The sequence below is a fragment of the Apteryx rowi genome, unplaced genomic scaffold (assembly GCF_003343035.1).
Source record: "Apteryx rowi isolate R43461 unplaced genomic scaffold, aptRow1 scaffold_1, whole genome shotgun sequence".
Lineage (NCBI taxonomy): Eukaryota > Metazoa > Chordata > Aves > Apterygiformes > Apterygidae > Apteryx > Apteryx rowi.
Window position 1 is genome coordinate 10335348 of NW_020447196.1, and position 15832 is coordinate 10351179.

General features: G+C 38.1%; 1 protein-coding gene across 1 annotated transcript in view; it reads left to right on the forward strand.

The window, feature by feature from the left end:
• Window positions 1-6186: 6186 nt before the first annotated feature.
• Window positions 6187-15832, forward strand: part of CDYL2 (chromodomain Y like 2) — a 36247-nt gene continuing 26601 nt past the window's right edge. Inside the window, exons 1-3 of the mRNA XM_026059844.1 lie at window positions 6187-6245; window positions 6564-6627; window positions 12810-13404. Of these exons, the coding sequence (XP_025915629.1) occupies window positions 6187-6245; window positions 6564-6627; window positions 12810-13404 (718 nt within the window). The remainder of the gene's footprint in view (window positions 6246-6563; window positions 6628-12809; window positions 13405-15832) is intronic.

Below are 15832 nucleotides of genomic sequence, written 5' to 3' on the forward strand. Positions count from 1 at the left end.
TTCAAGATGGCTTTAATTCCTTCGTATTGGATGAAGAGCAAATACACAGCTGCTATCATGGAGCATGTTTTATGTTCACACCCCAGTTCACCACACATTCATTTGTTCTGCTCATACTGTAAATACTGAAAGTTCATACAAACATTGAAAATATTATTATTATTAAATTGTAGCTTCAGATGGGGATTATTACTTCAGAATGTATCTCATTTAGTATAAAAAATTGCCTATTAAATGACTAAGAAAACATTCTTTTAAAACCCTTGTGATCAGCTGACCTTAGTCCTCCAACCTGTCTCTCCCTATTACATCTCAGAGAATAGATGACTCTTGCAGTATGACCTCAAAGTCAACAACTCCTGATGATATCAGGTCAAGGAAAGAAGGAAGTTCAGAGCTGCTTGTGGGAAACTCCCTTCCAGCAGCCTAGTAAATCTAAATTCAGCTTAACTGAGTCAGTTCATTCACCCCCTTCCACACACTGTAGAGAACTTAGTTTTCCAAATGGAACTTCTTTTCCAAGTGGAAAAGAATTAATAATGAATTAGTAAATGATCAGTAAACATTTTAAGCAAAATTTATATATCGTAGAATCATAGAATAATTTAGGTTGGAAGGGACTTTTGGAGATTATCTGATTCAACCCCCCCTTGCTCAAAGGAGTAACAACTTAATTACATTTCTCAGGGTCTTGTCCAGTCAGGTTCTGAGTATCTCCAAGGCCAGAGATGCCACAGACTCTCTGGGCCCCTGTTCCAGTGTTTGACTGTATGTATAGTTTGTGTTAGGATAGTTTGTGTTAGGGATGATGGTGAGGATATTAGAAGACTATAATGGACTCATTAGAAGACTAATTAGGTGCTGGATTCATGACAGTCTCTGAACAATTTATTAGCCATTTGTTAACACTTCTTTTCATAATTCCATAAACCATTTGCAAGTGGAATCTTAATACTAAATGTGACCCAGCAGTTTCTTAAATTAAAGCGTGAATTTAAGCTTCCATTCATAAACTACTTGGAAGTCTTGGAGTACCAATGTGCGTTGGTCTCTGCACTAACCCTCACTTAATAATAAGCAGACAGCTGCAGCCTTCCACAGCTTCAGTTTGTGACTGGCATAGTGCCATGGAAAGAACATATACTAGCCTAATCCCAGTGAGACAAATGTAGGAATAAATCTAAGAAACCCTACATTTAGAAGAATATAGTGCCCCATTCTAGGGAGGCACATGAACCCTTTGCCTCACTATTGCTGTGCACGCAGCTAGGAGCAGCTGAGCTATTAACACACCCATCTGACTAACAAATGGATGGAAAATTTCCTAAGTAATATATTCACTACTTATATATTCAATACTGCTTCAAGCACAGACATTTCTAAATGGATCCTCAGCTTCATCAAAGTTCCTGTCTCACCCTGACACTTGGTTGGTCTGTATATTCAATCAACAGAGAGAGCAGACAACCACCAGCATGAAGATGTGGCCCAGGCTCCACTAACCCTTACAGTAAACCCTTAGGCATTTTGAGCAGGATGACAGGATCTGTCCTTCCCTGCCTGACAAACGCCAGTGTTGGTCTTTGAGACCTCTTTGAAAGGAGTAATGGACTCCGTTCCACAGCAATCCCTGTCGCTGGAAGTACTGCCAAGGCGGAAACCCTCCTCAGCAATAACGAGGGTCTAAAAGAACTCAATTCATGTATTAAAAGAACTCAAGATTCATCAATTAACACTTCCTTAGCTTATGCGTATTACCAAGGCTGGGGTCAAAGAATGGTGAACATCTGTTGCCAAAGTCACCTGACAACAGGATCTAGGGCAGGAGGACAGCAGGAAGGCAACCTGACTGCCCCCTTCGGTGCGTGCCGCTCTGATACCACCTCCAGAGGGGACTCTCCCGTTGCCAAAGGACTTCCATGGCAACATACAGCTCGGAGCCTGCCATGCAGCATGGTGCAGTCAGGGTCTGACTCATCGCACACATATCCAACTTGTACAAGCACAGATGTGTTAGTGTCTTTCATCCACACTGTAAGCAAACTGTCCTCCCCACACAGAGTCCAGTCCATCTGATCGCTCCAAAACACACACTTATGTTAAACCAATGAATATGCTTTTATTCCTTTGCATCTCTGCATTTGGAGCACTGTTGCCACTTTTTAAATGTAGATTTCTAACCAGCTACACTATGAGGCTTTTTTAGATGCATCAGTCTGATGAATGCTGACAGCTTTCATAACTGCCTTTACTACTGTCCATAATATAGTTTGTTCTTTCTAGGCACTCACAGTAAGTTGGTTTTACACTGGACAGAATTCAGATCTCAAGCACACAAATTAAATCTGCAGTGAAAACCAGTGCAAGAATTGAGGCTAGAATTTGGCCTACTGACCTTGCTCATCTGAATGATATCTCTGAGGGCACAATGGTGTATTATTCTTCCTCTTTGACAACTACTCTTTCATAGATAATTTTTGGAATTTTATGTGACATTTTTCTAGGATGTTGCACTGGTCTCCTGGATACTAACTTTAAATTCTGTGCTCCTATCATGCCATTATAGTTGTCTAAAGCATGTTTCTTTTTTCCTCTTTCTGCTCTACCTTTCTTTTTGGCTCATTTCTGTGTTCTGCCATCAGATTATCTGCTATTTAATGGGGTAGCTTCATTTGTATAACCAAGAAAATGAAGAATTCTGCTGAATTCTGAAAGAAATCTTTGTGTTTCATGACTTTGCTTCTCTTATTATCCCACTGCCTCACAAACTGCTACCTCAGCTTCTCACTCAGAGGATCTCCCCTCAACTTCCTTCCACTTTGTACAGTTATCTATTTTTAGCCCTTTCCTTCTAAAACCTATCCCTGCATGATGTTATTCACAAATTTGACTATTACTACCATCTCTGCCTGGATGATTCAGAGAGATACTGCTCTGCTTCAAACTAGTTTAGAGTCCTATTCTATAGTCCTATCCTAATTTGGAGATAGAAAGCATTATATGGCCATGATTTATCTTTCTGACATCTCCTTATCCCTGTCCAGCTGTCACTATAACATGGACAGAGTTCTTCATTTTCCTCTCTCTCCTGTTTCAGTCATGGTGGACAAAATACCATCCTCACTCACCTGCAGGCCTGTAGGTTGGGACTTCTTTCGCCTAGGTGCTCTCTCAAATGTATTGATCATTTCAAAAATACTTGCTTCTCCCTGTACACAGTATCTATAAAATATATCCTGCCACTCAAGATTCTTTACACATTATAGCAAAAACTTGCTGTTCCACATCCCTTTTTTTCGAATAACTACCACTTCAACTTCTAGCCCTGAAAGGGAATCAAAATGTCCACCCCTGTTTTTACATCAGTGACACCTGCCCTAATTGTCCATTTGTCACATTTTCTAACACAGAGCTTTAATTTTTCCCAAGCTGTCATTTCAATACAGGGCATATTCCTTGACAATATCTGCAAAGCTATCGTGTTGTCCTCTTTCAAATATCACTTTAAAATTCACTTCCGCAATGATGCTTTCAAACACCTTGGCAAGGAGAGTGTCGTACAACTGCTGCTTAGACTGATCAGTATCACCTTGTACTGCGATCTGCCGTACCCTCCTGTTGTCTCTTCTCTTCTCCATAGTGTAGGCTTTGTAAAGCCCGCAAACTGCCCTTAGACAATTCCTCTCAGTTGTCACACTGCATGAAGCTGGTAGAGCCTCTCTGAACAGCTGAAGCTCATGCCAATGTTGAAATCATAGGTCCTCAGCACTTATGGAACCCACCAAGCGAGGAACAGCTCCCCAGAAATGAGGCTTTCATTGCTTTGTGCTCAAGTTTACCACTTTTCTGTAAAAAGGATAAGGAAATATTTTTCTACCTACCACACAAGAACACGTGGCTTATTCTATGACAGTAGTACCAACAGCATTTGTAAAGCAATGAGTCATTGAGCAGTAGCACAGCACAGGAGTTCAAATATTTATTTATACAGTGCTATAGCTGAACCTTTGTATTTTTCTATGTGGAATCTTCACTTCTGGCTAAGCTTTGGGATGGATGTAAGAGTGCCCAACTGAAGCCCTGGTCTTCAGCTGAATTTGAATAAAGCCCATATGGCGGAAAAAAAATCTGAGTGAACTTTACAACAGAACACTAAAATAAGCTAGTAAAATAAGCGGTAACAGGAGAACAACTTGCAAATGAACATAAAAGCAAACAGACAGCATTAATTAATTCTAATGATCTCAGGTACAGTTTTTACATAAATTAGTAATAGCTTCCTCCATTTCTGGACATTGCAAAATATTCCCTGAGCATTTTCTTTAATGTTAGCAAAAAGCATCTTTAGTGATAGTCATGTTATTTTTTTTAAACTGCTGCTTATATGTTTCTACATCTGTTTAGAAACATGAGTATTTTTAACACATAGCAGTTTTACTGATAGAACTGTGATATGTTCACATAAACACTGATTTGCTTATAGTCTCTTGAGGTCCTATTCCTGTTCCTATAAACTGCTTTTAAAGTAATAATAAAATACCTTGTAGTATCTATGTTTAAATCCCAGGGTTTTCCACTTCAATTTTACTTGCTCCTAAGTAAATTGGGAATAACCCTGCTGACCTGCAGTGTTGTAAAGGAAACACAGGCAGAATCAGGTCCTTACAAGGTTGTACTGAACTCTTCCTTGCTGATAAATGCTCACCTTTCCCATACACATGCTCTCAGATGGCACAAAACTGGAGAATCCCATAGAACTCAGCAGAGAAACACTTGAGGATGTGGTCCACAGTGTTAGGAAGCTGAGAGCCATACATGCACCCAAAACAGCCAGCTCTTTGTAGAGCTTAACAAAATATTTTGTCTCCTTGAATTTTGATGTCTCATTCCCCTTTGAGTCATCTGTGTTTGTCACAAAAACAGACTTTACAAGAACAGTTCTGCTTAAAGCAAACTTCACCAATGTCTCGATTTTCTCGTATTATCAGAGTATATTAACTGTTTTCTTAAGTCCCACTTGTGACAGTAAATAGGAACTGCATTTATTTTTTCCTTTGTTGGTCTATATACCAGGAATATAGCTATCATTTCTATATTTAAAGTATGCACTGTAATGTACCAAACTCATTTAGTGATATAGTAAAAATTACCAGCTATACTTTACTACTGAAATAAAACTAAGCATTTATCATCAAACTCAAATGTTCTGGATAGAATTCTAACAGATTCATTCTAAATTAAATTGTCCTAGCAAGTTTGTAGAGCATGTGATCAGAATTGACTAATTTTTAACATAACGGATATTAAGATTTTGGTATGCCCTGCTTCTTGCTTTCCTTTTCTTAAGAAATATGAGTACCACAATAATCATCATACATTAACTTACTGTACAACAGAAAACAGTGATTTGGTAAAGGAAATGCAACCATTATGCTTTACAATAGATGGAAAACCCCACGTTCTTTGGATTTTCACATATGTGTTGATTAGTGTTTGTAACGGAAAGGGATTTGAACTATTTACTGAGAGACAGATCTAAAGAGGTCTCCTCCACTATTGCATAGTAGTTCTTTTGATGACAGTGGTGTATATTTGGACTGCAAAAGAAAAATACTGTTCTTACATATAAAAAACATTGTAAAGATAAACTTAACATAGCCCAAAAGAGCATCTCTCTTTTTTAAAGGACACTTTTCTTGGACCCTTGAAAATGGACTTGCTTTCCAAATGGAAACTTTCAATATTGTTTATAAAATGATTACATTTAAGAACTACCAGCTGTTTGCTATGTAACCTGTCAACAATAAACCCAAGGCAGAAATATGTTCTGTATCATTAACATACACAACATGAAAGGGTTTGTATGATGTAATTGCCTGCAACGACAGGGATTACACATGCTGCCCAGGGAGTCCCTTCTCGGTCCCTGTGTCATCTTTTAATTTTCCTTCTCCAGTCCTTTCCCACGAAGCAGTATTGGCCTAAGCAAAAATCCCCTCCCTCCAGCACAAGATTCTTGTGTATAATATTATTCCTGTTTGCTCAAAAACCAGCAGTGAATCTGGCACTTGCACTGTAGATATTGTTACACATACACGCTTAAATATCCTAGTAAAAGAAAGKGATTTAGAATATATCCTTTAAGCTGGAGTGGGAGAGGAATGTGGCTGTAACAGACTGGGAGACATGAACACCCCAAGTTCTGACCAGGAGAAAGTTTCAACAAACAAAATGAAAGAAGAAACGTGCGTGAAAACRGCTTCTGCTAGGAGAGTCAGCAACAGAGACAAATAACATCAAAGGGGAAAACACAGACCTTCTGTGGAAGCGGAGATGGGGAATCAGGGCAATTTTCAAAAGGAAAATGCAGAAAGAATTAGAAATGAACAACTGAGAGGCGAGACCAGTTCAGTTTTAGTGAGCCTGAATTCCAGATGAAGGAGGGACTTCCAAGAAAAATGGCATAAGGTGACTAGAGATACGAGTCTGCATGGAAGCTGTGGTTGGCTGTTTTTCTGCAGGCTATGAGCCAGGACGTCGTTTGATCTAAACTGGTAATAAAGACAAGCTCCTTCTGCCAGAAGACTCCTTACACAAAGAGGAAATCGTGTTGCTTACGAGAACAGGGTTAGGCTTTTGTTTCATTTTCTTTAATGTAATGGGATGCCAGTGAAGATAGTTAAYGGAGTTTACTTATCCAGGCGAAACACTGGGTTCAAATAATATAATCTTAGGATTGCAAAAGTTGCATTTTCAAGAATAATTTCTAATTGCCTCATCAATACTGTAAAGCATAATTAACTTGCAGTGCACTTCTGCCTTTCTATATAAACCCGGAACATCAAATCACATAGCAGGAAGCCTCTATGATGCTACTGTCTATCAGGGCAGGAAGATCAGAGCTGCAGGCCAGCATACAGGGAGCAGCAGGAGTTTTTACTGCATTCATTTGGTCTGTCTTAGGTCGTCGTATGTATGTGTTGTAGGATGTGTATACTTCATGCACTGGTTTGCAACATTGTTTGATATCAGGCCCTTAAATATTTTCCAGTGGAAATGCAGAACATTCAGAATTTCACTAGCAAGTTTAACACTTCTGCTGATTCTGAGAAGGTTGTAGAAATTTAAAATTTCATATGCTTAAAAAGTGAAAGAGGAAAGAGAAGAAAAAGCAGTATCTTCTTAACATTAACAAGGTGTTCACTGAGCTTCCTGGAAAGATGTCATTTGATGTTTTGCCTGTGAATGATTCAGACCAGAAATGTTTTCCCTTTTCTTTTTATGACTATCTAGCCTTTTCTCTTTCATTTTGCCCTTCCAGGTGTTACACAGACTTACTATTGGGGGGKTTTGTAGCTTGCACATTGATTGGATCTACTCTACTTTTTAAACTGTGGGTCAGACTTTGAAGACAGACCCAGCATCCGTTCCACAATTACTTTTCTAACATGAAGACTGACCACTTCTGAAGATACGGTCCCATATATTTGCTACATCTGGAACAAATGCTTTGATAACCAGTTTTTGAGAAATTAAATACAAATACAAGAGAAACACAAGTCACAAATGCAAGCAAGCTAAGAGATATAAAATTAATGGAATAAATTACTTCTTAAAGAGGAGATAACTAAAAGGAGGAAGTCAGGGCAATAATGAATTTTTAGAAGACAAACATGTTGAATTGATGGCCTTTATCCCTCTTAGAAATCTTATTGCCTTTCTTTACTTGGCGCTTTCTTCAAATACCTTTCTACATCCCTCCCAGCACCCTGAGGCATGACACGGGACAAAGACCTCCAATGACAAAAGCACACAAAACAGTACAAGTGCTGTAATTTATAGTAATGAAAAGCAGTTTTTCTGGTGCATGCCATGAAATCAGTCTGCTGCTCCATACGGAGCACTAACAGAGACTATCTGAGCATCACAGGTTACAGTTTAAATCATTTACATAAGAGATATACGTGGTCAAAGAAGTGGCAATGACTTGTGCTTATTTTGGAAATCAGTATGTAGATATGCCATCTTCCAAACCTTTCTGGAAGCTGGCTGATCTTCTGGAAGGTGGTCTTTTGGGAGCATGAGAATTTTTATTTACGCTTTGTAGAGCTCATGCTCTGAACTGTGAGCCAAATATACTGTGTTCTGATTTTACTATTATAACTATATAAATAATTCAGTAGGAATTACCCTTTTTTAACCTGGCCTAGATTTTTTTTTKATAAGTTGCTAATAAAACCGCGCAGTTAAATGAGTGATTTTGACCCTGAATCTTCTGTGAAGGAGGAAAATACATGTGTTGTACTCTGCATAAACAGCGCTTGATCACCAGATCATACTAGTAAGTTTGTTTATGAAGGTCTACATATTTGTACCATAACTGTTTGGGCTTTTTTTTTTTTTTAAGTTCACACTAAGTTTAAATTCCCTTTAATGTGAAATTTTAAGAGAAAGGATTTCATATTTATTTCATTTATGACTTTCATCCTAGTTTGTGTAGGTGAATATAGTGCTAGGTATAAGACTACTTGAAAGCTAAACTGGTGTTGAAAATGCATTTGCACAGATCCAATGGTCTCATTCCATTTGTTCTCTTTAAACATATTTATATGGTAACACATTAACACCTCAATTCATCCAGAATTAGTCAAGAGAGAGAGCAGAGTCCAGGCAAGTAATGATATATGTCAAATTCTAGCACTCCCTTAACTGCAATACTCCTTCAGTAAACTCTGTGGTCATTTCAGTATTAAATTAACTATTTACTATTCCAAGCCAAATACAGTGAATTCAGGGATTTKGCAAACTGTGACTAGCAAGGTCACTTCTGGCAAGATTTTATTCGGTTCTCATTGAAGGCGGAACTGAGGGGGGAAATGCTAAATCAGACAGGRAAGCAATAGATATTTTGTGTATATCCCCAGAATTGTGTATTGCTTATTCTAGCAGAGGAATGAAAATATTATTTCTTTTAATCACTAGTTGTCACAGAATTATTACTYATTAAGAAAACTCTCATGATTTTGTGTAACCTGAAGTAAATTCAGAAAGATCATTGCTTTATATAATATCTGTTAAAACAAACACACATCATAAAAACAGTGATGTTATTACCATGGACTGGGAATAGAAGGAAAATGGGACAGACAGTACCAGGTGGGGGCAACAACCCGAAATTTCTGCCTACGCCGAAGCACTTCACTGCAGGCATGGAAAGAACGCAGCGGCACTCCGAAGGGGATAAACAGCAGTGGAGGGCTGAAAGCCCCGACAAAGCGAGGAGGCCGGGTGGGGAGGTCAAGCACGTTTGATGCTACCCTCAAACACATTCAGCAACGAACAATGAGACAGTAACGAGGATGAGGCAAATATCGAGGCAGACTTTTCATGCATCGTTAGTCAAGGCAGTGGGTATGATGGCTGAAGCAAAAAACTCAATGAAAACAAGTAATTTTGGATCAACCCCGAATTTTGTCATTTTCTCCCCAGCAAAACAATAAGCTGAAAAGTGGTTTGATCTGAAACAAAACAGTCTTTCTTCAGTTTCTTTAAGCCCTCTTTAACCTTTTCATTTTAGTTTTGTTTAGTTAAATTTGACGTGAAACATTAATAGTTTTGTTCTGAAAATGCTGAAATGTTTAGTCTTTCCCAAATATATTTGCTTTCTGAGTATTTTTTCTGAAACCATTTATTAAATTTGACCCAATTTCATAAATACTTTTATTCTCCCTGATGACATGTCATGTTGAACTGGTTAATCACATTCTCCATTGCCGGTATTTTGTTTCCCAGGAACAAAGAACTCTCATGTTTTATCCTTTTATCCCGTTAATTGAAATCCATAGTGCCTCATCACCTAAATACTTAAGTGTTTTCCCATATTAAAAATGCTTTCCAAGCAACCTCTTCCCTTCACTTTCCCTCCTTGTAGTAACGCAATAATATAAAATTGAATAAGCAGTATAGTGAAATTTAAAATGAGTGAAAAAAGCTTAGGTTGAAAATATGTTTTGTATGTGATTTGGAAAACAGCAAGGGACTTTTCTATACTTCCTGAGGTTCTTCCTTCACTGACCAAATTCTGGTGGAATACAATGGATGTAATGCATTAAAATAAAGAGGGAAGTTACTCCCTGGTAGCATCAACCTGACACAAAGCCTGTGTTTTAAGTCCAAATTCCTGAGTTAGTTAGAAGGGGAGGACGGATGCATGGACTGAATAGCTAGTACAGACCTGATTCTCTACAGTAATGTTAGCTGTGGTCTGCTGAGTTTAGCAGCAATGTAATTTTTTTCCCCGGGATATATGTATTTTTCGTTCCTTGGTATACTGAGTTGCGGTAATTAAAGTAACAAATCCACAGACAACCACAGGCCACTGCAGAGTTCCACAGTATGATATATGGTCTTCTGGCTACTCTCAGATATGAGGATGAGAAGTATTTTAAAGCCAGGGATAATTTGGACATTGCTCACTATAATTCAACAAGATCATAATAAGACTGTTAGTTTAACATTTGAAAGCCACACATCCCAAATGAGGACAAAAAAATGCTAGTTCATTTTTTGTGGGTACTTTCCTCTTTTCAGACAAATGATCTCAAACTTGCCTAGAATAAGCTTCAGTTAATTGTTTTGCCACACTAAGCAATCCTGAAGGGGCCTGTGCTAAATTCAGAGGAAAGAAGATGAGTCCTTGCTTTGCTTCTGCAGTGGTTCCACGCAGATGTTTGCTAAGGCAGAGCACCGGACGGAGCTGTTCGGGAAGCTGCCGTTGAGTGCCCTGGAGATGGAGGAAAGCTGTCCACTCTGACTCAGACACAGATATTTGAGCACAGTTTTCATGTAAATGAATTGAGATAGAAGTGTACAGCGTGTAGCTGCTAATGACATTACACTCCTTTGGGGGACCCACCAAGATTTCTATGAATGGACAGTTCCAGTCAGTAGGCAGACAGAATTAATCCATTGGTTTGGTCTAACAGGGACCTAAAAAGAACAATTACTTACACTACTGTAACTGCTGTTCTTCAAGGTTAAATTCTCCATACAGATTCCTTTGTTGTTCTTTACACAGGGGACAATTTTTCTTTGAAGACCAATGAGAATTATCACTTTAGCTATCCACTTATTATTTTTCTAAATTAACAATAATGCTTTTGGTTAATAATAATGATTTTTTCATTATTAGTGGCAGCTTTATCCTTCATAAGCCACATTTTCAAAAAGTAAAAAAAATTAAAAACCAGAAAATAAAACTTGGAGAGACTACAAAAGGTTTTCTAATCATACCCCATGTACCAGCAATGACTTTTCTGGGCAGATTCCAGCACTAAACCATCCCTAGCACATGTTTGTCTAACCTGCTCTAAAACGCCTCAATAGCCTCCCAAAGTTACCCACTCTAGGGCTTACCTATCCCTATCAGAACAGAGTTTTTCCTAATGATTGATCTAAATTTCACTTGCTGCAATTTAAACCTATGACTTTTTGTAGAATCCACAGAGAACAGCTTACTTCCTTCTTATTTGCCGCTACCTTTAACTTGAAGACATCATTACGTTTCCCCTCTTCTCTAAAGTAAACAACTTAAATCTCTTCAAGTTTCACTCAGCAGTCAATATAGATCACTGATTATGCTTGGGTTTCCATATGCGCTCTTCCTCTATTTGAGATCCTGCCAGTGCTGAGATAGCACAAAGATTTCTTCAGTGGTACCACACTCTGTTTTCCACAACAGCATGATCCTGTTAATTCACATTCAGCTTGCAGTCCAATATAGTCCCCTTATCCCTCTGCGCAGACGTGCTTCTTAAACTGCCATTCCCTATCACAGGTTCAGGAAATTCATTATTTCTGCATAAGAGTTCTACTTTTATGCTTTTGATTTGCATTCTTTTTTGAAATACTTGCACTCTCAAATTTCAGTGTATTTACTCAAACATTGCATTCACAAAAAATATGAATTTTTATAAGCTACAAAGTAGCGAAATCCACGTATGCTATTGAGAATAAGATTTCTGGAGTAAAAGGCTGTAACATGATTTGCAATAATTGGTTCTCTGCTCAAGACAGCTTCAAGACATGAAATAGTACGGGRACATTTATGGGGACATAATTAATGCATGTGTGAATTCGGGAGAATGCTCAGTAACTGGCAATATAGCAAAGCATACTTTATTTAGCCCTTTCAAACAAAGGTAGCTGAGGAAGGTAACAGTAAAGGCCTCATTTTACACACAGATTTTCAAAGAAATCATGTTTTTATTACTGTTCTTAAGGCTCTCGTTGCTTCACAGTATGGCTACTGCAGGTTCCCAAATCAGATTTGATCAGGTGTTTTATGGTCTCTTCTAATATTTTTAGAAGTGGAAATGGCCTTCCTGTCAAAATACCACTGGGGCTGCTGCGTACCTCTTAGGCATTGCCAGATCTGTTCATGGAAGTTCTCTGTCAAACAGAAACACGTAACTGTGATTCCTAAGCATTGTGTCAAGCAGTTTATACAGAAGCCAGTTAGGCTCTTATCAGCAGTCAGCATGGTCTATATAGATCCAATGAGAACATAATGTCGGACTGCATCCTATGAAATCAAGGTAAGTTTTAATCTGTAAACCAGAGTGCTAAATTTTACCTAGCCTGGGTAGGCTTTCAGTGTCACAGTCATTTCATATTTTAGACACTGCATTTTAGGAGTTGAATCTCATGACCACTAAGGCACCTTTATGTCGTCAAAGAGGCCTTTGTAGCTGTRAATGACAAAACTGTTTTTCTTTCTAATAGGATATGTTCTTTTTTTTTTCTGTTAGGTTGAGAGGATTGTAGACAAAAGGAAGAACAAGAAGGGCAAATGGGAATATCTCATCAGATGGAAAGGCTATGGAAGCAATGAAGACACCTGGGAACCTGAGCATCATCTCCTGCATTGTGAGGAATTTATTGATGAGTTCAATGGACTACATGTTACTCGAGAAAAGCGATCAAGACATGGGAAACAGGCTGGCACTCCAAAATTTTTGCGGGAAAGTCGAGGGTCATCTGTTGAGAAAATATCACACAGACCTTCTGAATCTGGGAAGTCCAAAGGGTCAACACATAAAAGAAAGAGAATTAATCCATCTCTTCAAAAACAGAAAAGAGGATACACGGCAAAGCCAGCATCTGCTAGTGACAGGGCTGCTAAAACTGTGACTTACCGAACTACTCCCAGCGGTTTACAGATCATGCCACTGAAAAAGCCACATAACGGTCTGCAGAATGGAGATGGCAATCATGAAAAAGATTCTAGACATTTTGGGAATGGCTCACAACAGCAAAACATGGATTTAAATGATCATGAAGGAGAACACAATTTGCCGAGCGTTTTGGAAGTTAATAGTGATTCGCCTGTTGTGAATGGAATTGGTATGTGATTTAAACAACTACAGTCTTTTTTTGGGGGGGGGGGTGCTAATTGCAGCAACTGCAAACAAAGAGCCCACTTATGGAAACATCACTGTCATGCTAAATAAGTAATATGGTAAGAAGCGCATTAAAAAGTTCCACATTCTTTCTGCATAAATTACACCATTTTTCTAGCAGTTGGCTTCTCCATCTCCCACTGAGTGACATGAAGCAATGTGGGCTTTGGTACATGCCTTTGCAATATAAAGGTCTTGTGGGGAAATGATGACAAGGCATGGAGTAGGAATGACATTTGAGGTATGTACAGTACTGAAACTTGTTTTTGTATATCACCAAGTAACAAATCACTTCTCAGTTATGTGTGCACAAACCCAATGGTCTAGAAAGATCAGAATTATTTTAAAAACAGAATTAGTACCACTCTTGCTAAAGTATCCCAGTAAGTTTGTCTGAGTAACATTCAAATTCTTCTGTATTAACACTAGTCATATTCATGAATAGTTACTCAGAAGTTCCAGGTCCTCGTCTCTGACAGCGACAGGATACATCCGAAGTGTCACGACATGCTTGATTGGAAGTTCTAAAAAGCCTCACAGTGAACGACACAACTTGCTTATAGGAGAAATTTCTTTCTAATCCCCATAGTTACTGACTGGCTTCTTTCCCAGTGAACAAAGGTTTATGTTTTCTGTAAAATCCTATGCAGTTTAGTGCAACTAAGTAGCTTCTCATTATCTATATGAGTCCAATCCTTTTATTTATTTATTTTTATCCTACTAATCTTATAGCCTCGACGATGCTTTGTGGCAGTAATTTCCAGGACTTATTAATGTGTTGCATGGTTTATTTGATCAGTTTTGTTGTTGTTGGGTTTTTTTTCTGACTTTACTGTCATCAATTAAGCTCTTTTCCTTATATGAAAGGATGAAGGGAGAGATGTCCTGGTCTCTCTGTAGGCAGCCCCAACCTTTTCAGTCTTCCTACCACGTGGAAGTCTTTCCATATGCCTGATTGTTTTCAGTATTCTCTTGGGCTTTTGTTTTTTTGGGGGTGTTTTTTTTTAATTTTTTTTAATACCTTTTAAAGACAGCATGAACTGTTCCAGATGAGTTCCTACCACTTACTGATAAAGTGGTGATACAATCTTTTGAGTATTATTTTTCTGCTGTTACACACAGCATAATGATTTTCATTGAGTGATACACAGTTGCTCTTAGTTATTTTTCCTCACTGGTTACAGTTAATTTAAAATACAGCTATAGGTATGATTCTCTTCATTATGCATTTAATCTGCTTTACTATTACCAATTCAACTTTTTGTTATGACTCAGTGGAGATCTTCAAAATCTTTCCTAGTTTTTACTCTACTAATTTTGTATTCTCTTCAAATTTTCCTATTGCACTTCTCACTTCTCTTCCCAGTTCATTAATACATATATTAAATAAACTAATCCTTGTACAGGTCCTTGGGGCAGCCAACTACTAATCATCTGACATGATGAAAAGTAACCATTTGTTCCTATTATTTATTTTTATTAGCTGCTTTCTGTAGCCCATGATAGCACTCATTTCCTTAACAGCTTCTTGTGAATTGCCCTGCCAAAAACTTTTCAAAAGTCAACATAAATTATATTACCCAGCTCTCCATTTTCCACTGTACAGGAGACTTAAAAAATACTACTTGAYTTGGGAAGCAAAACTGTCCTTGCCTAGTCTTACCAGTTACATCCTATAAACTGCTGTGATATACGGACCCTTCAATCCAAGCATCAAATACCTTAATAAAGACTCCAAATTCAGCAAAATATATGGTCAGCTTTGAATGCATAAGTGGGCCAGATGATGTCAATGATGCTACCCTACACTTCAAATTGGGACTGCAGAGGTCTGTATTTTGGTTACTTTGTGTCCACATGAGCCTGTTTAAAAACTTAGTTGCTTCTTTAAAAAGACTTGCATATCTAATTACAGACGTTTATAAAGTTATTTTTGTTTGCTTTCTTATTCTAATGAAGATTTTTTTAATCACTTATGTTATTATTCAGGGAGGTTCCAATACAAAATGCATATTTTTAAATGCATTTAYTCCCATATTTTAAAGTCTTCTCTTAATGAAAAACAAAAGGGCTACAAAGAACTGTAAGGTCTAATGAGCCTTTCATTTGTCCCCACAGGAACTAATAAATGGTACCTACCAGCCCTTGTTTGAATAACCCCTGTGACAGTGCTCTATTTCAGGAGAAAACCACTTTGCCTAAGCAGCCAGGTGTTCTGCCATGGATAGAGGGCTTCTGGCCTAACAGTCAACATATTCAACTCCTTTGAAACATTTATTTATGATGGTTTTCCATTCTTCAAATCCTTCACTACTGCTCTGTACTTTGCACTCCTTCTGCCCTTGCACTGTGGCCTCCTTGTAGGCAAAAGC